General features: G+C 35.9%; 1 protein-coding gene across 1 annotated transcript; it reads right to left on the bottom strand.

Annotated features, from left to right (window-relative positions):
• Positions 1 to 2677: 2677 nt before the first annotated feature.
• Positions 2678 to 27476, bottom strand: LOC145693699 (protein takeout-like). Its single transcript, XM_081769971.1, has 6 exons — positions 27172 to 27476; positions 15890 to 15985; positions 13855 to 14002; positions 10808 to 10941; positions 8058 to 8207; positions 2678 to 2995 (listed from the first exon to the last, which is right to left on the bottom strand). The coding sequence occupies exons 1-6, from the start codon at positions 27224 to 27226 to the stop codon at positions 2841 to 2843; spliced, it is 738 nt and encodes a 245-aa protein (XP_081626097.1). The 5' UTR covers positions 27227 to 27476; the 3' UTR covers positions 2678 to 2840.

Raw genomic sequence — 27476 nt, 5'->3', positions numbered from 1 at the left:
ATTTTTTGATTCCTCATGTATAATTTCGCAATTTATTATCATCACAGTCCCTAACATCCAATATAAGGAAAAGTGGTGTGTTGCGTAAACGTATCTTTACAATGATAATGTTTTATTTCAAGTGGTTTTGTTCAAATATCTTTTTATATAGGCGTAAATACTAAAGTTGTGAGAACATTCCAATGACGTCCATTTTGATAGGAGCAGATAATGAAATGTTGCATTTCATGCACTTCATGCTAACAATTAATAGTTTCTTTTAAATAAAACACACATAGCTATACTAAGAGAACATTGTATTTCGAAGTTTAAAATGAAAAATGAAATTATTGCTTTGTCATATTTGAACAGTTGTTCTAATAACTTCCTGAATGACAAACGCTTTATAACTATTTGCTCTTAGAACATTTTCATTCATATTTTAAAAGTAAAGTTCAAAGTTTATTCGGAATTAATAAAGTCTAGTCAGCTTATCATCATAGCTATTCTGTCATTATTGGCAGGTTATTTACTACAACTGAAAACCTTCCATCATTTACAGTCTTCAGCTAACCTCTTTGTCTTCACGCACGATTTCTTTTCTTTGATATCGTCCATTGATTGTAGTCTCTTTTGCCCCTTTCCTCTCTCTTCTCACACCATACCCTCTAAAACGTCCCTCATAGTACAGTTCCTTCTTAGGCAATGTCCCAACCAGTTTCTCTTCCTCTTCCTAATAATATCTAAAAGTGTTATTTTCTCACCCACCATTTCTAACACCATCTGATTAGTTTTCCGCTCGACCCAACTAATTTTTTTCATTCTCCTCCACACCCACATTTCAAGAGGTTCCAGTCGTTTTTGCATAATGTCCATGTTTCTGACCCATACAGCACAATTCTTCACACGAAGTATTTTATGAGTCTTTTTCTCAACTTTTTGTTCAAGGTCCCACAAAGTAGTCTTTTCTTTCTCCTAAAGGTTTCTTTCGCCATTCCTATCCTTGCTTTTATTTTACGTTCACATTTCTTATCATTACTAATAATACTACCCATTAGTCACCTGTTCTATTTTCTCCCCTCTTACTTCTATATTTGACGCCGACCTTTTCCTTCCAATCACCATGGCTTTTGTGTTTCTAACATTTATTTTCATTCCATACTCTTCACAGACCGTCCCCAAGTTCTCTAACATCTTATGGATTTGCTCTTCAGATGCCGCAACAAACGCCATATCATCTGCAAACCGTATACACTTAATCATTTTACCTCCTATTCAAATACCGTCTTCATTTTGGAGGCTCTTTTTCACTATCTCTTCTAGATAGATATTAAATATTGTAGCCGAGAGACAGCGTCCCTTCCAACTGCACTCTCTGCAATTTCCTCCCCTCTTCTAACACTTATTTCTTGGTTCTCATGAGTCTTCGATCTTTCCATTCCAACCCAACCTTTCTTAGAACTTCCAACAACAATTCCCAGTGTAAAACACTTATAAATTACAAAGAATAATTAGAACCTAGTGTGTATTAGAGGAAATGGCTTTGGAAGCTGTTTTTCTAAATTTTAATAAAAATATTATCTACATTCCGAACAAAGTTAATCATTTCGAAGGGAAGATTGGGATACTTTGAATTCATCATATACCTGGAACAAAGACAACCAAGTTCTACACATTCAATAGAAAAAAAGATAAATATTTATAAATTTGTTGATTATATACAATATTTAATAGACTTATACGAAATTCCATTTTCTCCCTATGGAAGTTGTATACAATAGAACTGGAATTGACCTAATAAATTCTAAAATTTACTTAGATCGTATAGATCTCGAACAAGGTCTTAGGAAAGTGTGACGTACGAATCATATTTCGACTCTTGGCACAGATTCAATCTTGTGTTTCGTTCAAGCAATACTTTTTGGCAGAAAACTAGGTGTTTCTTGATGTAGATGATGCCTCTATTTTAATGTTGTTTTCTTCTGACTTGTCTGGATTTTCTATCAACACTTAATTTTTTCCCTTCTTATCGTGTATATTTTACTTAAGGAAAAATGTTAGTTTCTAAGACGATGGGCCTCCGGTTTTCCTGAGGGACAGAGTTACGAGGGGCGTCCAATAAGTTATCTATCTGGACAAGAAGGAAGGGGCGGAGCATGACGCCTGACACACACGCCAAGGGCACTGTGGGAAACCGCACTACGCAATTTGAGGTCAGTCGGAGCAAAGCAGTGGTCGTAAGCAGTGTTTGTGTTACGCTGCGTCCTGACTGTTTGTGTGACGACCCGGATAGTTCATGTGGCTGACTGTGCTTTTCAACTGTTGAATCATCCTTCCTACAGTCAGGACATGGTCCCTGGTGATTATTTTCTGTTCCGAGATCTAAAGAAACATCTGCAGGGACACCGTTTTCGTCAGACAACTTAGTCGAACAGGCTATTTCCTAGTTGATTGGGCATGACAAAGACTAACTTTTCTCTGGAATTTCTTCACTGTCCACAAAGTGGCGACGGTGCAAAGTCCTCCATGGGAACTACACTGAAAAACAGTGATGACCAGGTGAGTCTATCTGACTTCCTTCCTATCTAGGTAGATAACTTTTGGACACCTCCTTTAGTAAATCCCAACAATATGCCATCGCACCGCTACTAAAGAACGAACAAGGTAAATTTCTTTTAAATAAGGTATAGTATATAAGTACATTACTTTTAAATATAAATAGTTTATTAAGTTCAAAAATACACATTAAATTGACAAGTAAAAGTAATTGAATGACTAACATAAGGACATACTGTAAATCCCTTATATATAAATATCACAACTGACTCTAACACATGAGATATCTTATGAGTTAAGGCTTATTATAAACCTTTGAATATCTGATTGTAAGGAACTTTATCAAACACTCTTTTAGACAAAGTAAGCGCCCGTTCGCTGAATGCTTTTTCTATGCCTGGAGTCACTTGACGAAGTACCTCTTTCACGTTCTCGTTCAGAAAATTATTCATTCTGTCACCTGCAATGAAAACAAGGAGCTTATAATATCAAATATAAAAACACAATAACGTTTTGTCTTCTATGACATATGAAATCAATAAAGTTTTTAATTTACTTATCTAATTTCCAGATACAGCTTTTGAGTCCAAGAAGGAACAATCCTTCTCATCAACAACAACAATAATAGAAATGGAAGTTGATCAGATAATATATTTAAAGGTATTATTACTATTCACCTGTTGAATGGATCAACATCACTCGGGATGGTTGAACATGTTATTTGAACCCGATTCCTTCAGATTGCTTACGAAGAATGCTAAGCACTGATTAAGTGAGAAAGAGAGATAAAAATCGTTCAAGTAGGAAAAAATATCCTACAGAGTAAGGTGTTTAAGACAGGTAAAAATATTCAATAGGGTAAATTTCTTAAGATATAAAAAAAGTAACATTTAAGACAGGTAAAAATTTTAACGCAGATATAAATCTGAAAATATCCCGTGGAAACACCCTTGCGGATCATAGTAGAACAAAGAGAATTTGAACAAGTCTACAATTTCAAGCATCTGGGAAGTATTTTGACAAGAAACGCTTACTGCACGAAGAGATCATGTCAAGAATTGCCATAGCTAAAAAAGCATTCAACAAGAAAAGATCACTCTTAACTAGCAAGTTCAATATTGGACTTAGGAAGAAGTTGGTCAACTGCTACACACGTGTCCGAAACTTAAGCATAATGCAAGAAGTTGTATGTAAAAGGCGGGAAGGTCATCGCGAGCACAGGAGGTTTGGTGGGTGACGTGTGTTGCTTGTGAGGAGCATTGAACCTGCTATGGCAAATGTTCGCCAGACCCCCTATGGTAAAAAATCGAAAACTAGTGCTGGATGCGAAAAAGGTACCTTCCGTGTGTGCAGTGTTGTAGTGAGCGGAAGATACTGCTGAGTTGTATGTAGCAACATATTAATGAATTATGGCACAAAGACATCCGTTGGATTCATTTACCAAAGGTTGAATCATTGGGCGCTTGGAAAAAGGTGACACACAGACAGCAGTAGCACGAGCCATCAATGTGCCACAAAGTGTCGTGTCTAGGTTGTGGAAACAATTTTGCGACACCGGAGGCTGCCGCCGTAGGCCCAGTGTGGGACGTCCATGGGTTACAACTCAACAACAGAACCACTAATTAACCATAACAGCGCGTCGGAACCGGACCCTGCCTGCAAGACAACTGTCAGCGGAGCTTGCAGCCGCCTCAGGGGTACAACTGTCACGCCAGACTGTGTACCGGAGACTGTGTGCAAGTGGTCTGTATGCCCGACTACCAACAATATGTGTTCTACTGACGCAGGCACAAAAAAGATCCCGTTTACAGCTGTGTCGGGAACATCACTAGTGGACCTCCAACGAATGGAGCCGCATATTGTTCACAAATGAACCCCGATACAGTTCCCAGAGCGATTCCCATTGCACTCTGATCTGGCGCGAACAGGGAACTCGCTTACATCACACAAACATTGTGGAACAGCATCGATATGGTGGTAGTGGAGTACTGGCCTGGGCAGGCATTATGATGAATGGTCGTACTGACCTGCTCATCTTCAATGCTGGGTCTATCAATGGACAGAGGTACAGAAACGAGGTTCTGCATGCCCATGTGCGGCTTTTCAGGGGCGCAGTGGGCCCACAGTTTCTGCCCATGGATGACAATACATAATTTTCATTATCTTTTCTTTTAGTTGTATGACTTTTTATTTTAGCTTTATTAGCCATCAGTTTTGTTTGAAAACAGGAACATTTCACAATAATCGAATAATTTTCCCATTTTCCCATTCACGGCATTTTACATTAACTTGTATCAGTGTTCGAAATGAAAAAAAAAAAAAAAAAAACAGCAGAGGTGGTATGTTTTATTACGATTTTGACTCGACATACCGGCATCTAAATGAAATGCAGTGAGAATATGTTGCGTAAAAGATTACATTTCTGTTTACGTAATGACTGAAAACCATTGAAGAGCTTCTCTGAAGTATCGGGGGGAAGGGGGAATTGGAGAGACTGTTCCCCGCCAACAACTCTCTGAAAAAATAAAATATCCCCTTATGTTGTATTATAGAGAATTATAGACGAAAATGTTCAAAAACCGAATGAGAATATTAACAGTATCCTGCGGGAAAACTCCCAAGTTTCCCCCACTAGACTGTGAGTGGTATTCCAAACCCAGGAAAGTCCGCCCCCACAGCAGACAATCCCTAAATCCGTCCATGCTCAAAACACGGCATTTACATGCATTAAGGTAAGAAGATACACCCATACATAAGAAAGAAAGAATTCAATATGGCTCATCTAAATATAAACAAGATGAACTTCTTTGAAGACACCTCATTTTAAAAACAAAAGGTAGGAAAAAGGTAAGGAAAATGTCGGTGTTGTCAACTTAGAAATTATTTCTACATAAGAAATAAAATCTTTTCACGTGCAAAGCTATTCGTTAATAAGTGTGTATAAAACTAGATTAATTAAAGATACTTAGCATCTACTCTCCAGTGACGGTATGTCTTGATCAATGAAAAACCAGAGAGGGTATGCGTTCATCACTGAAAAACCATAGGCGGTACGGCATACCACCGCATACCGTCTCACTTCGACCACTGACTTGTATAACTCGAAACAATTTTCATTATAAAACGAAATGAAATTTTTCAGCTTTACGTCCCACGATTATGCTGGCTACGCTAAAGGAGATCATGGTGGTAAATGAATGAAACGGTGGAACGAAGAAAGTAGGAGGAAACGGGAGAACCCCGAGAAAATCCACGCACATCGTGCTTGTCCACCTCGAAGTTCACTTGGTGCGAACTAGGATCGAACCAGCGACCCCACGCACCAGAGGTGAACTCTCTACCACTGAGACCGCGACCCCCAATTCTCATATGCAATTATAATAAAATAATAATAATAATAATAATAATAATAATAATAATAATAATAACTGTATTTAATTTTAATTTTAATAGATTACTTTGGAGTTAATTTTAACCGTTATTTTCTAATATTAATTTATTTCTAATAATAATTTCTAATATTAATTTAATCAATTATTTTTTCGTTTCTTTAATTTTTAATTTTATTTCGTTATTTTTCCAACTATGTCCAATGATAGCCCATGCATAGCGAGCGCCGAAACTGCTTGACTTGCATAATTTCACAGCAATCGTTATTTTGGTGGTCCGTGAACATAATTATTTTTGTATACAAACTTTACTACATTACATTGACTTTGTACTTTTACCAAATAAATTTCGACAAAAGACTTTCCAAAAATTATAAGATAATGCACTGCAATCAGAAGCGTATTCAGGCATTGTCTGCTAATGAAATAGAAGAGGACATAACAATGTTCAAAGTAGAAAAAAAGCAGAGGTGGTATGTTTTCTTATGATTTCGACTCGACATACCGGCAATGTAAATGTTGCCTAAACGATTGCATTTCTATTACATAATGATTCAAAACTATGGGAAAACTTTTCGTAATTATGGGGGCGGGGCATGGAGAGGCTTTGCCCCTCGCCCCAACTGATTTTTTATATTAACAATTTTTAAACAATTTCCCGCGGGAAAACTTCCGATCTCTCCACTCGAATGAAAGGTATTCCAGGCCGCCGGAATCTTGTTTCCAGTTATTAGAGACGCAAAAACACGCTTTAATGAAAATATATAAGCTCCATCAATTCTTGACACACCACATATTAACCGAATACTTAAGCAAAACAACAGAATATTTTTTTTATTTCGTAAACTATGTTTTTTCGTAAATACCGGACTCAGTTATGTCAGGTCAAATCCAGGGATTGAATACATCATTATGGAAAGTGTGAGCAGGCAAGTAGCCAAGGGAGGGGGGGATAGGACCCCGCCTTTCGAGACCAGAAATGAAAAAATTATGGAAGGATGAAACAAAATGAAATGAGAAAAAGAAGGATCAGCGTTAAAAATAAATAAATAAATAAAAAGAAACTAGAGGAAGCTTTTGGTTACTCTTTCTTATGAGGAGATTTGTATTACTTGCAATACATGGTGGCGAGGTGAGCGAGATATCCTGGAAGAGTCAGGGAATTTGAAATTTCTAGAAAAGTTACAGAATTCTCAGAATTTCTGCTACTAGTCAGGGAGATTTCAAGCTTCCGAAAACATAGTGCCGTTGAGTAACAGCGTGAACATTTTTTTTTTATCATAATTTGTCGTCATGGCTTCCTTGCAGAATCAAACATGTCATTTCAAAAACAATTTTCTACTGCTCCTTTAACCTGTCATTTGGAACCGACAGTAATTGACGGAATAATAAAAACAAAAATTTATATGGAAAGGGAGTTCTATTAACATTTGATTCAACAGAAAAAAGGAACGCAGATATTGTAAACTGTTTTACAAGACATTATTGAGTATGTACTTTTTATAATAGTGAATATATACTTTTCATAATAGTTGAGATCATAATGAAAGGAAAATTGTTATATTTGAATGAACAAAGAAAGGAACGTAAATATTGTAAAATCTTTTTCAATACTTTTTTTATTCTTTCATTACTCGAGATTTCTTCATAGTTTGCTATTAAAATACTTACCAACATATCCTCATTTAATTGTCCTAACAAACCAATATACGTTGATAGTAAAGTAGTTTACATTGATCAAGCTCCTGAGCCTTCAAAACGTCATATCACCCCCCCCCCCCCGTTACGAAATCCTGGCTAAGTGCCTAGTGTGAGGCGTGAGGCAACCAACATGAGTTCTTGCATAGTAGGAAGGTGTGAACTACTTTTTAGATACATTATTTTAAAAAACAAAAGATTCAAAAAATATAACAAAAATGTTGGTGTTGCCAACTTAGAAATTATTTCTACATTATAAATACAATTTTTGACGTGCAAAGCTCTTGTCTACTACTGTGTATAAAAATAGATTTATAAAAGGTACACTAGCATCTACTTTGCAGTGACGGTATGTCTTGATCAGTGAAAAATCAGAAGCAGTATGGCATACCACAGCATACCGTCTCACTTCGACCACTGGCCGACATAACCTACCTAATGCTTTATTTCCATTGAAGAGATTGCTCATATGCATGTATCCCTTTTCTGCATTCATTTTCACTTTGAATGAAGTCACTTTCATGTAAGTTTCGCCATTTCTTACTTCAGGTTCACCATCAATAATCCACGTCGAATCAATGTCATCTGAGAAGAGAAACAACAATAAATGTCAGTTAATATAAACAGAGCAGACGGTGCGTACGTTAAGATTGCTCAACAAAATTACAAATAATAACTGCCAACTGATGCAAAGACAACTCTGCTAAATATCAATGAATATCATATAAAACAGGTGTATTCCTTTAGAGCAATACAACTACCGACACAATCTTATTACTTCGCCCAATGGCGGTTCCTGAGGGAAATCATAAACTAAAATGAAAAAATAAATCCCTAATATATTCACTCTTTACAGGAGTTCTGTTTTTTTTTTTCTTTCTTAATTTTTCCTTCGTATTATAGCAATCGCGAGGAGTCGTGAGCCTTGACCTAGATTTACCAATTTCACCATTCAATAGAACGCGAGCGTATGTCCCGATCGTCAACCTCCATCCATGAAATTTCGTCAATGTCGTCTGTCTCTTGTGCTATACGGAGAACATCTCCTGACGGTGCAGTGTTGTCGGGTTGCAGCTAACTTTCATTTGTTGTTATTGTTATTTTATATATTTGCTATTATTATTATTATCATTTCATTTAAATAATCGTTGTGTTCGTATTATAGTCTTCTGTGTTATATTTTTCGCTTATTCAGCATGTCCTCTAAGTTTGGCAACGTTGTTGGTGAACTTTTGCTGTTTCAGTTTCTCTCCAGTGTGCGTTCGGAAAGCAGCTCCAGGACTCGTACCGTATTCTTCTGATTCATTACACGTAAAAAAAAAAAAAAAAAAGCAATTATATTATTCGTGTAGAGCTCAGGTTTCACGAATCGTCGCGGCCACCCACTATAGTAATTGAGAAGGCTTAGTGAATTTGTGACTATATGGTGGAGCCGCGCTTGTCCTTAACTTAAAATGCTGTTCAACACACGTTGAGTTGTCAAAGTCGCACTCATACAGTCGTAAGTACCTTAGGTTACAGTCCAATAAAACTCAATAGTTCATAGATTTTAGATTAAAGAAGAAGAAACGAAACAACATGTCACAAAGAGTGGTTCTCAAACTTTTTTTTTTTTTTTTATTAATACATTCATTCAGTTCGACGTTGTTTCGAACTGCTACCTATGATTTGACTTAAACAACACATTTACTATTAGCTATTATTAAATAACACAACTGTACCTATGTGTTGGCAACTAGCCCTTTTGGGATCCTGGCTTTTTGGGCTATTTTTTAGACTTTCAGTCAAGCAGCTACTGCATCGTCACTATTTATCCTAGGATCATGGTCCATACCTCATTCTTTTCAGAATAGAGCTGGCTTTCAAATGGTACCACTTGCGTGCTCATACCATATACCAGAAGCGGGGAAAAAATGTCAAAGTGAAAATTTCGGAGGGAATTTTTTTTTCTCGAACTTTGGCCCCCCCCTGGACCCCCCTGTGTGATCGTAGCCATCTAAAAAAATCTGAGAAATAGTACTTGGTATACTGAATGTGTGTGCCAAATTTCAAGTTTCTATCTTGAATAGTAAGGGCGGGAGAATTTTTATCAAAAATTCCCACAGTGCCCCAAAGTACCATAAAACACTACGATCTCAGGGAAAAAATTCCTGAGACATCCCTAATTACCCTAGGACTATAATCCGCCAATCATTCTGTTCAGAATAGAACTGTCTTTCAGGCGGTACCATTCATATGTCTCCATTATGTATCTAAGGCGGGAAATTCCTGAAAAAAGGGATTTTGGGGGCAAAATTTCCCTTTTTTCAACTTTTGCCCCTCTGGACCCCCCTGTTTTTACGCATAAATCGAAAAAACTTCTGGTAAATACTACTCGGTGGACTGAATGTTTGTGCAAAATTTCAATCTTCTACGTGAAAAAATAGGCCCGCCAGAAAAAATTTCCCTACCATGCCCCACTTTTACCCTATACAGAAGTATATTTGGATAAAAATTCACTGAGACGGCCCTAATTACCCTAGAATAATAATTCGACCGTCGTTCTCTTCAGAATGGAACGGCCTTTCAGACGGTATGACTCACGTGGTCCTATCATGTATGTGAGGCGGGAAAATCACGAGAAACGGGATTTGGGGGGTAAAAAATCCCTATTTTTACCCCTTTTCCCCTCTGGTTCCCTCCCTGTTTTAGCACTGACATCAGAACAAAAAATCTGGTAAATACTACTCGGTGGACTGAATGTTTGTGCAAAATTTCAATCTTCTACGTAGAAAAATAAGCCCGCCAAAAAATATTGAACATAGGCTTAGAAAATAAGAAAATAAATTTTTGACTTATGACGTCATCACCTCCTATGTCTGGACGCAGGACGGTCTGAAACCATACGTAATGTCTTTTACAAGGCCTCTGGACTTGGAAAACAAAAAAAAAAAACCGGACGAAAAAGCTCAAATAGAAGAGAAATAACGCAATGTACCATGAAAAGTGCATATGGTACACAATTGTACCATAGGATCCCCAAAGGGTTAAATTAGTAATAATGCGGCCGATTTCAACGTCGGCAGATGCTGGGGTACTTGTTTCTAACCCTCCCCCCTTGACCCTTCATGAAACTAAAAAGCAGATCAAATCCAGTGAGAAATTAACGTTGTTTTAGTTTAAACTATAAAACTATAAATACTCACAGAGAGTAAGGTTGCTCTTCCCTGATCCTGACATTGGCAGAAGTAATATTCTTCCATTGGTTTCGTAGTCTCCTACCATAGAGTAATAAGGGAAATGCGCTTTAAATTCCAAATGATGCCTTCGAGGATTTACACTGTCAAAAATAAATAAACAAACAATAATATTGTTGAGCAAACTAGATAATTTAAATAAGTTTATCACAATATAAATACAGGGTGGGCTAAAATGTCAGGAAGGGGTTACAACTATGAATAACTTTTTTTTTATTTATTTATCACTAGTTTCCATGGATATTTCACAGATTTAAAAACCAAGGATGAGAGATTGTTTACAGTTATGGCATATAATCTCAGGTAGGTCTATGGGCACCACAGATATGGGCTCTGTGTAGCATATGATTCATGACAGGGGTCTACACTTCAGGTCCAAATGCCCGTATTTCCACTTATTTTCTTTGAGGCTATCTGAAACACAAAGTGTATGTAAACAAACCTCTAAAATACAGCAGCTCAAGGACAATATTCGTGCAGAAGTACGGGTGTTGATCCCTGTCATGAATCATGTGCCACACAGGACTCTTATCTGTGAGGCCCATAATGGCGGACACCTACCTGAGATTATATTCCACACATACGTGTAAACACTCTCTCATCCGTGGTTTTTAAGTCTTGTGAAATATCACTGGAAACTAGTGATAAATAAAACAAAGTTATTCGCAGTTATAATTCCTTCGTGACTTTTGGCCCACCCTGTATTAGAGCTTAATATTTTAAATTGAAGTCATTAATGAAATTTAAATTTAATGTTTACAATAAATAACGTATTCGGTCTTAATTACAACTACAGTCTATGTAGATTCGATTCTCGATTTATTTGTGATACGTACTTTTACTTTAGAGGTACTACAGAAAAGTAGCTGTGTCTCGTGTATACACATGATGTAGTTTTGTTTGAATTTCATAAGATATTCTTAATCATTATTGAAACCGGAAGTGATAGATTTCTATCACTTCCGATTTGAATAAAGGGTTTAGAGAGAAGATGGTGCCTATTCTTAGAACGCTAAATCGATTTTTAAAATCGCTTCTCTCCGTACATCAATATTGAAACCAAAATTTGCAGTGAATTTCTATCATTTCCGGTTTTAGTAGAGTCTTAAGAATGGAGATAAAATGTAATCGGGAGACGATTAACCAATTGCAGGAAATCTTTCCTGTATTTTTGCTCTGTTGTGATCAGCGTGAAAAACGGAAATAATTGGTTTCTACCACTTCCGAAGGATGGATCACCTTCATTAACGACATCAAATTCTAATTTTTGTTTCTTCTGTATCCTGGCAAAAATTAATACTGATCATCAAATAGTTTTTAGATTATTTTCTTCTTCCGAACCAACGGACGGACACATGGGCAGAGTAAATATCCAAAGGAGTTTTAGTAAACGAAGTGTCTTCAAACTTGAGATCTGCATTTCAACAGACTCAAGCATTTTGGACTTCTTTGCCACGATCTCTTGCTTATCACAAGTCGATTTTGGAGTTGTTTGCCACGGTATTTTGTTTAACGCAATTCGAATTTTAAGTTGTTTGCCATGTTGTCTCGTTTAGTACAACTCGATTTTAGAGTTGTTTGCCACGGTGTCTCGTTTATCACAACTCGATTTTGGAAATGTTTGTCATGGCGTCTCGTTTAGTATAACTTGATTTTGGAGTTGTTTGCCACGGTATCTCGTTTATCACAACTCGATTTTGGTAATGTTTGTCATGGGGCCTCGTTTAGTATAACTTGATTTTGGAGTTGTTTTCCACGGTGTCTCGTTTAGTATAAATCAATTTTGGAGTTGTTTTCCACATTGTCTCGTTTAGTATAACTTGATTTTGAAGTTGTTTTCCACGTTGTCTCGTTTAGTACAACTCGATTTTGGAGTTGTTTTTCACAGTATCTCGTTTATGGCAACTCGATTTTGGAGTTGTTTGTAACGTTGTCTCGTTTAGTACAATTCTATTTTAGAGTTGTTTACCAAGATGTCTCGAGTATCACAACTCAATTTTAGAGTTGTTTGCCACAGTGTCTTGTTTAGTATAACTTGATTTTGGAGTTGTTTTCCACAGTGTCTCGTTTATCACAACTCGATTTTGGAAATGTTTGTCATGGCGTCTCGTTTAGTATAACTTGATTTTGGAGTTGTTTGCCACGGTATCTCGTTTATCACAACTCGATTTTGGTAATGTTTTGTCATGGCGCTTCGCTTAGTATAACTTGATTTTGGAGTTGTTTGCCACTGTGTTTCATATAGTACAACTCGATTTTGAAGTTGTTTGTCGCGGTGTCTCGTTTGGCACTTAATTCAATTTTGAAGTTGTTTCCCACATTGTCTCGTTTAACACAACTTGATTTTAGAGTTGTTTGCCGCGGTATCTCGTTTGTGGCAACTTGATTTCGTAAATGTTTGTCATGCGTTTCGTTTAGTATAACTTGATTTTAGAGTTGTTTGCCACGGTGTCTCGTTTATGATAACTAGATATTGTGGTTGTTTGACGCGGTGTCTCGTTTAGTACAACTCAATTTTGGAATTGTTTGCCTTGATGTCTCGTTTAGCACAACTCGATTTTGTAATGTTTGTTTATGGCAGTACTAATGTTTTCTATATACTTTATAAATATATAAGTAGCTCGTAAAAAATATACAAAACCAGAGGCTGATTACAGAGCTATTATAGAGCAATTTATGTTTATATTAATTCATATTTAAGCTCATCTTTAACATACAACAGATAAAAATTTAAACATTTTAAATGGTCCAGTACAATATTAGGAAAGTTTAACAAATATATCCCTTGGTTATAAAGGAATTAAAGTCTGACATGGTATTCCTTAGAAATAAGTCTCTGGTAAGAAGTTGTGAAATTAGTTGGTTAGACTCAGGTAAATTTTCCTGAGTTTCAACTTGATCGTTTCTAATATCTAGATTCACTTTTTAGTCCATGACACTTAAGTTTTTCAAAACAGGCATGGTTTATGCATCTATGATATACGCTATATACTCACTTGGCAGACACAACTTTCATATTCTCAAACCCATAATGCTTGTTGTTTTTCAGGGTAAGCGTAAAACCAACGGCACCTCCTCCTTGTTTCACCGAAAGGACAGATACTGAAAGAGGCACTGTACGGGGTAATCCAAATTCTTTTATTCCTGAAATGTAGTAAAGTATAAATATTATTTATCTGTGAAATCTAAATGTTATTCATTATTTAAAAGAATCGCTCAAATCAATGGAAACAATTTTGAGAAAGTCTAAATGCAACAAACATTATAATTTTTATTGCTGCCCCAATTCGATTAAACTTACTATTTGACAATAAAATTTTCTACGATAATTAGTCCAAGAAATCAAATTATTTCTTTATTCTGTTGAGGCACTGTATTTATTTAAGGTTTATCATTTATTAGCTATAATTCCAAAAACACATCCTTCTAAGATGGCGATCTTATTTTATATCTTAACAACCTAAATCCGCATATATGGTCACAATATTTAATAGCATAAATAAACAGGCCTATCTATCAATAAAAAGGCTATCTTATGTATGGAACTCTTCTCCTCACACACATATTATCGTTGCACAACTCACTTTCAACTCTTCATAATATGCAATAACAGCTATAAATTTAACATTAGTGTCGCAAATGAGGTGTTTCCAGATCATGTGTGACTTTGGATGAAGGAAGTAAACACTCTACCAAACATTTTGTTATCGAGATTTTCGTAGTGGTTAGAATTTCCTGCAAACATAAATGCATTACTCATTTTATTGCCTCTTTTTCTCCCTCGTTTTCCCAGCCGTACCACGATTTATCCAATACTAATATTCTATCACAACCGGAGCTGGGAGGCGGCGGATAAAAATATAAATGCCGTAAAAATGTAAATGAATGGATATATATATATATACCTTAATCGAACGTGAACAAGCTAAAAATTAATCTTATGAACAAATGAAGAAAAATTCGGTTTGTAATGTATAGCACGTGTAATAACACAATATGAATTAGGTACATGTAAAATAATATCGAACATACAACTAAACAAATCCCTATTTTTAATATTTACAGCCGTTCGATTTTAATTTTTGGTGACTTGGTGGCAATTTGGAACGTATTGTCATACTCACTACAATCTTTGACCGGTCAGTCCGTTCAGAATGATCGTGGTTCTGGTATCAAGTCCCAATTAGGTTCAGGTGTCCACTGTAGGCTCCACAAATAGTGATCCAAACTGGTTCGCACTAATGCGTTTATAGTTGCACAATTACTACTCCGGATTTTTATTTGTGAGGGTTCCAAATGACGCACAGTTACTTAGTACATAAGAGCATAGGCGAATATTATGGTATATGAAAATAATATGCGACACACGACGTATGATATTTCACTAATTACAAGACCATTGATAGGCAGAGAGGCCCACTTCAATATTCAAATATATGCGTTCAATTTTCAAATTTTCTCGTCTTTAAATACTTAACCCAGGCATGGGAGTTCACTTCACACTCTCCTGCAAAGCTGCTTAGAACATCACGGACGCTAGAGGTCCGGCATCCAAAAGTGTAAGCGCGAGAATAACTTCGAGCTTCCACATACAGCAAGGCGTCGGTCGGAGGAAAGTTTCCCGAAAGGTCCAAATCTAAGAGACAGTCACAAAGAATGTAGACGTCACGTGAACAGCCACCCTGTTTTTCAACCATATATGGTCCTAAAACAAGGGCCAAGCACACAAACACACAACCAAGCATATCAAACTTGTGAAAAAACAGTTCTGAGAACCTGCTTTCATATACGAGGCTTGGTCAATTAAGTAAATAAAATTAACACTGTTTTTCCCGTTTTAATTTAAAAGCAATAAATGAGCTTAGGAAGCCGGTGACAAAAATACTACAGAAAAATTTGAAATATTTGTATGTCCATTATAGTTCCAAATATTTATCGATTTTATGAAAGTGGGTAGTTAAAGCGTTACTGAAAATAAAAGTAATATTCTTGACTACTTAATATTACTACTTTAAAAGTAAACATATTTACCTTCAGTCTTAAGAGAATCAGTAAATTGCTGAATGGAGTTTCGAACACATTCGTTGAGATTTGGGTCATTCAGATTACAAAGCGTCGCATAATCAGCTGTAAAAGAAAAAGGAAACGTACGTTATCAACCTGTTATTTTTTGATAATGCAAAATTTCGATATTTTTTTTACCTAATATAACGACATTTTGATATTTAGTATTTATATGTTTTGATATATGTCGAGATTTTGATATTTAATTTGTTTTTGATATTAGATAGTTTCTTTTTATATTCAATATTATTTAATGTTTTGATATTCAATATTTTAAAAAATATTTTGCTACTCAGTACTTTTTAATGTTCAATATTTTTGACATTTTTATATTCGATATCTTTGATATTTGATAATATTTTTGTTTTAATATTCGTTATTTTTTAATGTTTTGATATTCGATATTTTGGATATTTTGAAATTAAACATTTTGACACTTTGATATTGGATATTTTTAATATTTTGATAATCATTTTCTTGTGTTTTGATATTCGTTATTTCCTGATGTTTTAATTTTCGATATTTTGGATATTTTGAAATTAAACATTTTTGGCACTTTGATATTCGATATTTTTGATATTTTGATAAATCAAATTTTTATGTTTTGGTATTCGTTATTTCTTGATGTTTTGATATTCAATATTTTTTTTATATTTTGAAATTCAATATCTTTGACATTTTAATATTTGATATTTTTAATATTTTGATATTCTATATTTTTTCATATTTATATGTTCTATATATTTGATATTCAATATTTTTAATGGTGGAAGAATTGGTGGAATGATAAAGTGGGAGGAAAAGTCCCTGACAAAACTCACGGAGACAATGCTGTCCACCACAAATTTACTTTAACGGAAATCGAACCAGGGATCCGACGCACCAGAAATAAGCGTTCTACCACTGAGATACCGTGTCCCCCATTCCAGAATATAATATAAAACATTTCCTACGCTTTAATTAGGTAAATTGACTGTTAATGATGTCGTTGTTGAGAAAAAAGAGACTTTTGTAGACACTTAAGTATAAAGAAATATGTTGTAAAAAAGGTTTCTCTTGGAGGCACTAGTAGCAAAACCAAAATTTTTAGAATGTTAAGCTGAAGTTGTGTTGCACGGATTAATCCCCAGATGCGGTCTATATTTTTTATGTAAATTTCACGGAGTACCAATGATTTTTCACATTTCTCGCAAAAGAGTGAGCTTTCACCGTATGACTTTTAAGAATATCTCCTGCAGGCATATTTGCGGATCCCAAACGTTTCAGATATCCTCTGATCTGATTGGTCGACACAGATAAGATATCACAAGACATGATCTACATATAGCACAAAGTAAACGGCAAATGGTGTCGGCTCTGGTAGCTGAGTGAGCTAGCGCAACATATTAGTAAAGGAAATGTTTTTAGCGTGGGTTCAAATCCTGCCTACGGACAGTTTTTTTTACTACTTTTAAATATTTTTATAACACTTCCTTCGTTAAAATAAGATTAAAAATAATATTCAAAAAGTCATTTAACGATCATTTTTTTTTTTAATTTTCATTAAACTTCTTTCATTAAAATAAGTTTGCCCTTGTACTATATAGATCCACAGCAAATGTAATAGTAGTACGTTGCCCTTGTACTATATAGATCCACAGCTAATGTAGTAGTAGTTGTAGTAGTAGTAGTAGGAATGGGTTAGAAGCCTCGCAGGGGTTGTTTGGGTTCTGTTCTCGACATCAAATTGGCAAGAATGCTGAAACGTTTGGGATCGGCAAAAATGCCTCCTGCAGTGGTGATTTCAGATTTTCCCTCGAGGAGGCTTTCAACATAAAGTAATAATATAGTATAAAAAGTTTCAGCTGCTCTTCCCGCTGAAACTGTGGAGACTGTGGCGCCACCACTCAAGGAAGTTGAGTACTACGAACAACTAAAACCAAGAACGAATCAAATCATTGAAAGCGCGTGAGTCTGATAGAATTAGTTAATGATACACTTAGCTATTGCCAGTAGCAGATTATGCTGTTAGTTACAACTCTAGCTGGTGGTGTCGTAGAGTCACTTTTGAGTTGCATTGTGGGAACGATTTGAATTTCCATTAGGAATATAGGGAGTGGTTTATCAGAGTAATCAGTGGCTTCCAATATACCGGGGATGCAAAGTAGTGTTGCGAAAATATTGGTAAATAGTATTGATGACGAGACGAGACGAAGAATTAGGTTTTCGTGTCTTATTTCGGTAATCTTGTTGAGATCTCGTTTAGATTCTCGAAGGATTCTTTCTCATCTCGACTCGTTTTGTACATTTAAATACTTGATTTTTACAACTAGTAGATTTTACACTTAATACGAAACCTTAATACTATATAAAGAAAAGTACCGAATAATAATTATTATTAGAAACCTAAACTAAATCACGTTATGCTTCAGTTATAACTGAAATATTTATTAGTGAAAAATATGAACAAAATTGTAGGTATTTTCGAAGTAAACTTTAACCGAAGAAAACTCGTCTAAAAAATAAACTACCCCTTGTCGATATATTCGTAAGAAATAATTGACGTAATATTATAAGATATTAATAAATTTAATATTTCTTTATCAAATATGAAGAAAAATCGTCTGTCATTTTAAAATCAATATGTCCGGAAAGGAATTTACCCCAAGAATAAACTATTTCTTATTGATTGCTTCATGAGAAATGACATATCGTGTATTGTGGGGCTATTAATGAAACATTTAAGAAATATGAATATAATTGACTGAGACTTTTTCTGAGAAAATATTCAAAAGATACTCACCCTCAAGACTATACTAATACTTCTAGATTTTTCAGGAGAGGTGAATAATGCTATATTATCAAGCTATTAATGAAATATCTATTAGGAAGAATGAATAAAATTGCCTGATTTCCTTTTGAAAACATCCTCCCAGGAAACTCATTAAATACATAAGCTATCAGTTCTAAAGTAAACTATCCCTTGTAACTTTTCCAGAAAAAATAAATAAAGCTACAGTTTGAGGCAGGGGCGGATCCAGGACCGACTTCTGGGGTAGGCGGTTGGTTGTCATACTGCTAGTTTTAAGGGCTCCAAACTTTGGGATGAGTTTTATTTATATATATAAAATAAGAAAGTTTGTTCTTCTGAGGGGAAGCGATCGCCCCCCTGGATCCGCCCCTGGTTTGAGGTTATTAATGCAGTATTTATTTATGAATTATAAACAAAATAGCCTGAGTCGTCCGAGAAAAATCTCACTCTCAGGAATAAAGTACCCACTGTGTATTCTTTTAATATAAATTACTCGTATGTTGACTTTTGGGATTTGCTCGCCATGGGAAATCCTAAACCAGTGGTTCTGAAACTTTTTTAAAAAAAATCACGACCAGACCCTCCTTCGTTGAATGCACCCGTAGCACAGTAACATACGTGTTGGCACCACAATGTCAGATTCTCATAAATGACTAGTGTCCATTCTTAAAGATATCCCGAAAATAAATAGTTTTAGATCTTAAATATTTTGTTTTCTTTTTTTAATATATCGAATTATATTACAGGGTCTCCAATATACAATGCAACCCGGAGTTTGGGATAGTAGAACTTTTGAACCTGAAGCTATACACAAATAATGATTATACCAAAATGAAATCTTGTTCCTGCACATATTTTTAAACTAGGAAGCAACGATTGAAGTACACTAGAAACCATACAGTGTTGCCATATGTAACTGAAGGTGTAAATCTTTTTTTTTTTTTTTTTTGTAAAACATGTAAATTGACTCATAACTCATACGTATGGATGTTCTGTAATTAATTTTCAGTTTGTTTAATTGTAGTAGGTTAGAAATTACGGAGCAGAAAAAAGAATTTTTCATTTCCATCGATAACTAATCGGATAAGGCCTCTCTATGGGGGAACTAGGGAAATCGTAGTTTCCATAAATTAAAACTCTGAATTGGCAACACTGCTGACGTTTCAATACATCAAAAGGTCTGTTAAGGATCTGTCTACATTATGCAATTCCTGAAAACAACGAAAAAGAAACTTTGAAATTATGATGAAAAAACTTTTACTTACATGCACCTGGCAACACTGATATTCCTTTCTATGGGGGCTACTTAAAGCAAGAGGTACTCAAGAAAAATCTTCGAACTATACAAGACCTGGAAACGAACATTCGCAGCGCCATTGAGAACATTAACAGTTCTACTGGTGCCAACATGGTGAAGCGTGTGAACCAGTCTTGACTCAAAACTGGGGCACTTCCAGCATCTGCTGTAGAGCTGATAACTCATTTAGTGATAATAACAGTGTTGCCGGGTGCATGAAAGTAAAAGTTTCATCATGATAATTTCAAAGTATCTTTCTCATTGTTTTCAGGAATTGCATAATGTAGACAGATCCTTAATACACCTTTTGATGCATTGAAAGATCAGCAGAAGCCTCATCCGATTAGTTATCGGTAGATATGAAAAATCTTTATTCTGCTCCATAGTTTTCAAGCTACTCCAACTAAACAAACTGAAAATTAACGACAGAACATTCATACATATGAGTCATGAGTTAATTTACGTGTTTTACAAAAAAAAAAAAAAAAAAAAAAAAAAAAAAGATTTACATCTTCGGTTACATATGGCAACACTGTATGGTTTCTAGTGTACTTCAATCGTTGCTTTCTAGTTTAAAAATATTTGCATGCGCAAAGGTTCATTTTGGTATAATCATTATTTGTGCATCGCTTCAGGTTCAAAGTTCTACTATCCCAAACTCTGGGTTGCATTGTACATTGGACATCTTATACTTTTATTTATTTCCACCTTCATTGTCACATTCTCGAAAATTCCCCTGGATATCGGTTGAGAATCACTGCCCTAGACAGATGATATTTCCAACCCTGTAATAGAGTTGGTTGTAATCACAATTCGTACAACATAAGAATGTATCACACTATAAAGATAATGCCCTAGAAGCACAGGCAGTAGATCCAACAGACCAGCCAGTAGAAATGGTAGACCAGCCTACTGGCACGCAAGTCTTTACTTTGTGATTGGTCACTTTGGCGAGTATTTGCCAACCACCTTAATTATCAATGGAAACTTTAAGAAAGAAGTGAAACTTCGATTGAGAACGCGAAGTTAAGAGAGTTGGATAAATGACGGCAAATTGTTGGTTGGCCAACATAAACTGTTGGATAAATGATGGCAAATTGTTCGTTGACCACATAAACTGCTGGATAAATGATGGCAAATTATTGGTTGGCCAACATAAACTGTTGTATAAATGATGGCAAATTGTTGGTTGATCGACATAAACTGTTGGATAAATAATGGCAAGTTGTTGGTTGGCAACATAAACTATTGGATAAATGATGTCAAATTGTTGGCTGGTCAATATAAACTGTTGAATAAATTATGATAAATTGTTGAATGGCCAACATAAACTGTTGAATAACTTATGGTCAATTGTTGAATGGCCAACTTAAACTTTTGGATAAATGATGGCAAATTCTTAATTGGACAACATAAACTGTTAGATAAATTATGGCAAATTGTTGGAGAGCCAACATAAACTGTTGAATAAATCACGGTAAATTGTTGAATGGCCAACATAAACTGTTGAATAAATTATGGTAAATTAATGAATGGGCAACATAAACCTTTGGACAAATGGTAACAAATTCTCAGTTGGTCAAGATACCCTTTAAAGTAAGTTGAGCCAACGTATTTTTAAATTTTATTTTTGTAATTAACACTTTCAAACCATGTGCCGACCATCAGCATATGGAAGTTCTACTAGGGTGTAAGCGAATCTTAAACGTGTTTCCTGTTCTGTAAAAGCATTAATAAAACACTTGGACAAATAAACGAACGTAACATATATCGTTTTAAATTTACTAAGAAAGATTTTAAGTGATCGTATATATTCGGACGTACTCTCCGAATATACCCTTGTCATCTTTAGATTATTTTTTCTTTCATCAACTGTTGAGTATACATGATTCCGCATATCTGCCTGGGTAAACTTTTTTTGGGAGCTGGCCCTACTATTCTAGTGCATAATTTGTCCGTAGAGCAGAGATAGCCTAGATGAAAATGAAATTAAATGAAATCTTTGTTTTACGTCCCACGGTTATGCCAGTTAAGCTAAAGGAGATGGTGATAATGAGAAATAAATGAAATGGTGGAATGAAGAAAGTGGGAGGAAACGGGGTAACCCCGAGAAAACCCACGAGCACGGTATTTGTCCGCCACAAAGTCCACACGGTGCGAGCTGGGATCGTACCAGGGACCCAAAGCACCGGAGGTGAACACTTTACAACTAAGCGACCGAGCCCTCTGCGATAGCCTAGATGAAGTTATTATAAGGTTCATATGAGAGAAAGCCCTTCACATTCGCTGAAGGACATTGTAATTGTGGTGAAAGTGTGCTTTAGATGAACTAATATGAGCGGGACTTTATTTCATGGAAGACATACGCTAAAATAACAAATTGCATCTCTTTCATTTAAACGTAGTTTCAGTATTAACGTCTTCACTAAATCTGACAAGTGACCATTGCGATTTGGTGAATTGCTGAAAATGATTTCTAGCACTGGATTCAGTACCAAAAGAAACAGCGAAAAAGAGAGTGTTTAGTGACAGACCCTATACAGGGTGGGAGATAAATGAGGGCAAAGTGCGAAGATAGAACGTAGAAAATGTCTAGAAATTCCATGTTAATTTGGAACGAATACAGGGATTGATGTCAAATGTTGGATATGAGAGATGCATGTAGAATTACACTGAATAGGCGTAATGTAAATCATAGGGGACATCTTAAAAGCCGCCATGTTGGAATTAGCGCAAGAAGAATATAGGGAAAGGGGTCATGTGACATATGGCTCTTGACGCACACTGTCTATTGAAATCAATAGTGGCCAACACAGTTTGAGACCTCTGTAACAGAAGGTATTCCACGCTATGGCAATGTATCAAGGTGACGTGAATAAGGAACTAGAGCTCCTTTAGTGCGGTTAATGAGCACTTCTATGCACGAGGGGTAGAAAGAGATAGAATCGAATCCTGAATATCAAGAAGAATGTTTGCAACGTGTAACGGAATGAGTAGTTCCACAGGATGAACGCTGGCATGGTACCACCTAGCATCAAGATATCTATCTCATTCAGGGTTCTGATATATTAATGACCCCCTCCAACAAATCGTACCGGTTATAACACTGGTGACTCTTCTCATAACCAGTTACAATTGGAAGTTAAAACACTATTCACATTACGGATACACAGTGGAGATGTACATTAGGGTAGATTAAAAAAAAAAAAAAAAACTTTTTTTTCGAAATCGATAACGCCTCACACGGGAAAGTTGCCCACCCATAACAGTAGTTCACTGAACTTTTTCCACATTTTTCGGACAATGTCTTCCGGTGCCGCAATCAGCTGAAAGTTTTGGAAAAGTCAACATAGGCAACACGCATTACACAGTATGTAGACAGTCTGTTTTATCTTCCAATACGGTTCGGAAGTAACATATTTCTCTACGTTATTATTCTTCAACTTTATGTGCTGTACTGACATCATCAATATGTGCAGTTCTTTGCCTAGTTTAACCATAAAATGGCTTAAAATAACCCAGAAATCAAACGAGCAAGTGACTGCACGTCGTGCTCCGCCCATCCAGCACGAGTTGCTAACGATAAGGCATAAAAAGAAAAATGCTGTCATTATCAGAAGGCCAAATATATTCGAAAGTCTAATATGGCGGCATCATCAAAGGAAACTATCGACGTGCTAACGATAACGCAAAAAAGAAAATTAGTGCCATTATCAGAAGGCCAAATATATTCGAAATCTAATATGGAGGTATCATCAAAGGAAACAATCGAGGTGCTAACGATAACGCAAAAAAGAAAATTAGTGCCATTATCAGAAGGCCAAATATATTCGAAAATCTAATATGGCGGAATCATCAAAGGAAACAATCGAGGTGCTAACGATAACGCAAAAAAGAAAATTAGTCCCATTATCAGAAGGCCAAATATATTCGAAATCTAATATGGAGGTATCATCAAAGGAATTAATCGAGGTGCTAACGATAACGCAAAAAAGAAAATTAGTGTCATTATCAGAAGGCCAAATATATTCGAAAAACTAATATGGCGGCATCATCAAAGGAAACTATCGACGTGCTAACGATAACGCAAAAAAGAAAATTAGTGCCATTATCAGAAGGCCAAATATATTCGAAAATCTAATATGGCGGCATCATCAAAGGAAACTATCGACGTGCTAACGATAACGCAAAAAAGAAAATTAGTCCCATTATCAGAAGGCCAAATATATTCGAAATCTAATATGGAGGTATCATCAAAGGAATTAATCGAGGTGCTAACGATAACGCAAAAAAGAAAATTAGTGCCATTATCAGAAGGCCAAATATATTCGAAAATCTAATATGGCGGCATCATCAAAGGAAACAATCGAGGTGCTAACGATAACGCAAAAAAAAGAAAATTAGTCCCATTATCAGAAGGCCAAATATATTCGAAATCTAATATGGAGGTATCATCAAAGGAATTAATCGAGGTGCTAACGATAACGCAAAAAAGAAAATTAGTGTCATTATCAGAAGGCCAAATATATTCGAAATCTAATATGGCGGCATCATCAAAGAAAACAATCGAGGTGCTAACGATAACGCAAAAAAGAAAATTAGTGCCATTATCAGAAGGCCAAATATATTCGAAAACCTTATATGGTGGCATCATCAAAGAAAACAATCACATTGTTTTCTTTGATGATGCTGCCATTAAATATTTTCTAATATATTTGGCCTTCTGATCATGGCACTAATTTTCTTTTTATGCGATACTGTCAGCACTAATTAAACACTAACTTTGTATACAGGTTTCACCTCAATCGGTTGAGTGGATGGGCCTAGGTTCACGCTAGCTCCACCCACATCTTTTTTTTTTTTTTTTTTTTGTTATTTTGATGTTTGTTTAATACCACTAATTTTGTAAACTGTGCCAAAAAAATTAGTGCTGACGACACCGCATATAAAGAAAATTAGTGCAATGTATAATATCATAAAAATGAGGATCGATTGTTTTCTATGATGTTGCCGCCATATTAGATTTTCGCATATATTTGGCATTCGCATATATTTGAATCATTCCTGTTAGCTGACGGCGACATGCCGCATCCTGTGCTTTTACATAAGCGAAGAGTCACTTAGTCCTTCTTTAGTTTGGCTTGTCAAATTTGTTGTGAAGATCTACGCAACGATGTGCTTCGCGATTCGACGACATCCTTCTTGCAGTGACGGGGCGCGACACGTGTGGAAGATCGGCCAGCTTTCGTCAGCAATTTTACCGGATAACCTGAAGAAAATAGTATTTTCGGTGCTCCAAACAAATGGCTTTTTCGCACATCCTGAAAATATGTTGCTGGCGATTATCACGGACTCTTCTCTAGTTATTCGGATTCTTGGATGGAGACTAATAAAAAAGGCCTTCCCTATGGCATCCAAGAAATCCATTCGAGAGTTTGTCGTGCCTGACATTAACCTTGAAACTGAAAACTACTATGATATGATAAGCTGGTCTTCCGTGAATCACCGAACCGCCCTTGACTAAAGCACTTACATCGTAAGAAGTAGAAGAAAACATCAAAAGTACAGCAGTCGCAGCTAAGTCGATAACGGAATTTCCATGTCATACCAAGGCCGTGGAAAGAATGGTACAAGAAGTTACTGTAGCGTCCGAGAAGAAATATGGATTTGAAGAAAGAGACGGCTTCATTCGGGCAAGATGCTGTCCAGGAAAAATATTCCCACTTTTGAGTCGAAACAATCCTTCGTCATCTAAACTTTAGGCCTTAACAACATGTCTGTTGTCTATTGGGTAGGTGGATGAGCGGAGCACAACGTGAAGTCACCTCCACGTTTGAGCTCTGGGTTATTTTAAACCATTTTATGGTTAAAATAAGCTAAGAACTGCACATATTCGTGATGTCAATACAGCACACAAAGTTGCAGAACGATTACGTAGAGAAATATGCTACTTCCGAACCGTATTGGAAGATAAAACAGACTTCTACATATTGTATAATGCGTATTGCCTATGCTGACTTTTCGAAAACTTTAGGCCATTGCGACACCGGAAGACATTGTCCGAAAAAGTGAAAAAAATTCAATGAACTACTGTTATGGGTAGGCAACTTTTCCCTGTGAGCCGTTATCAAATTCGAAAAAAAGTTTTTTTTTTTTCGATCCACCCTACTGTACATGCATTCCTCATATCCTACATTTGACATCAATCCCTGTATTCGTTCCAAAATTAACATGGAATTTCTAGAGATTTTCTACGCTGTATCTTCGCACTTTGCCCTCACTTATCTCCCACCCTGTATACAGTCTGCCACTAAACATCCTCTTTTTCTCTGTTTCTTTTGGTTCTGAATCCAATACTAGCAATGATTTTCAGCAATTGAATTCACCAAATCGGAATGATCCCTTGTGAGCTCAGGATTTCTGCCTAATACTTGTAACCTAAAATCTGAGAACTTCACCAAAACAGCGCCATTATCTTCAAAAGGACTTCATCCAATAGCTTCTTCCACATTTTTTTTTTTTTTTTTTTTTGCTATTTTTGTAGCCATTTTAGTTTTTTTTTTCCTATTTATAAAATCATATTAAATAATATCCTTTTTATGCAAGGGCCGCGGTGGCTCAATGCTAGAGCGTTCATCTCTGGTACATGGGGCCCTTGGTTTGATCCCAGCTCGCGCCAAGTGAGATTTGCGGTGAAAATACACTGTGTGCGTGGGTTTACTTGGGGTTCACCCGTTTCCTCCCACATCCCTTATTCCACCATTTCATTCATTTCTTATCATCACCATCTCTTTTAGCCTAACCGGCATAAACGTGGGACATTAAACTCAAGTATCAATGTACTGTGAGAAAAAAAAAAAAACACTGCGTATGTTTAATTCAGTAGTAAGAACAAAAGTACATGCATATATGATTTCTTCATATAAATAATGTGAATACGCAATTCATACTATTTTTATCTTTAATTTCTAGTTACGAACATTTTTCTTCGAAATGCCCCCTCTCCTCACCAATCACAAAAATCTGTTCTCCAGATGAAATTGAATTCAACACTTGATGTAATCCCTATAATCTAACGAAAATAATATATTTGCTCTGGAACTTAATTGATGTTCTGACAATACGTAACAAAGAAAGAACAGAATAGACTAGTGTACTTACAAATTTTTGATTCCAAAGAAACGAAAAGGCAAAGAAGAATAACCAGCAACCTCATCGTGACAATTGAGTGACACCAAGATTCGCCTAAATTTATATAAACCCCTTCCTCAACAACTGTTTCCTTCGATCCGAACAGGAAAAATGCACTGCTTTTGTTCAATAAAAATCCGGTTAATTCGCATGTCCTTTCCTCTGGTTGGTTGCGTCTCCTTGAAATGTCTTTTTTTCTCCAGCTGATGATTGGTGTTATTTATTTAAGATGTTGTCTTTTGCAGGCGGTATTTCTGAAAATATAGTTTATTTTC

This window comes from Thermobia domestica, chromosome 8 (assembly GCF_964235325.1).
Source record: "Thermobia domestica chromosome 8, izTheDome1.hap1.1, whole genome shotgun sequence".
NCBI lineage: Eukaryota > Metazoa > Arthropoda > Insecta > Zygentoma > Lepismatidae > Thermobia > Thermobia domestica.
Note: the sequence above shows the minus strand (reverse complement) of the source record. Positions and strands in the feature narration are given on the sequence as shown.

What these genes read in the sequence shown, in the direction of transcription:
- LOC145693699 (XM_081769971.1), bottom strand. Translation starts at nt 27,226, where the DNA reads ATGAGGTTGCTGGTTATTCTTCTTTGCCTTTTCGTTTCTTTGGAATCA. An exon ending in TTCTTTGGAATCAAAAATTT is followed by an intron (nt 15,986 to 27,171) that starts GTAAGTACACTA and finishes TTTCTTTTACAG; the next exon opens with CTGATTATGCGACGCTTTGT. An exon ending in CAATGGAAATAAAGCATTAG is followed by an intron (nt 2,996 to 8,057) that starts GTAGGTTATGTC and finishes TTTTCATTGCAG; the next exon opens with GTGACAGAATGAATAATTTT.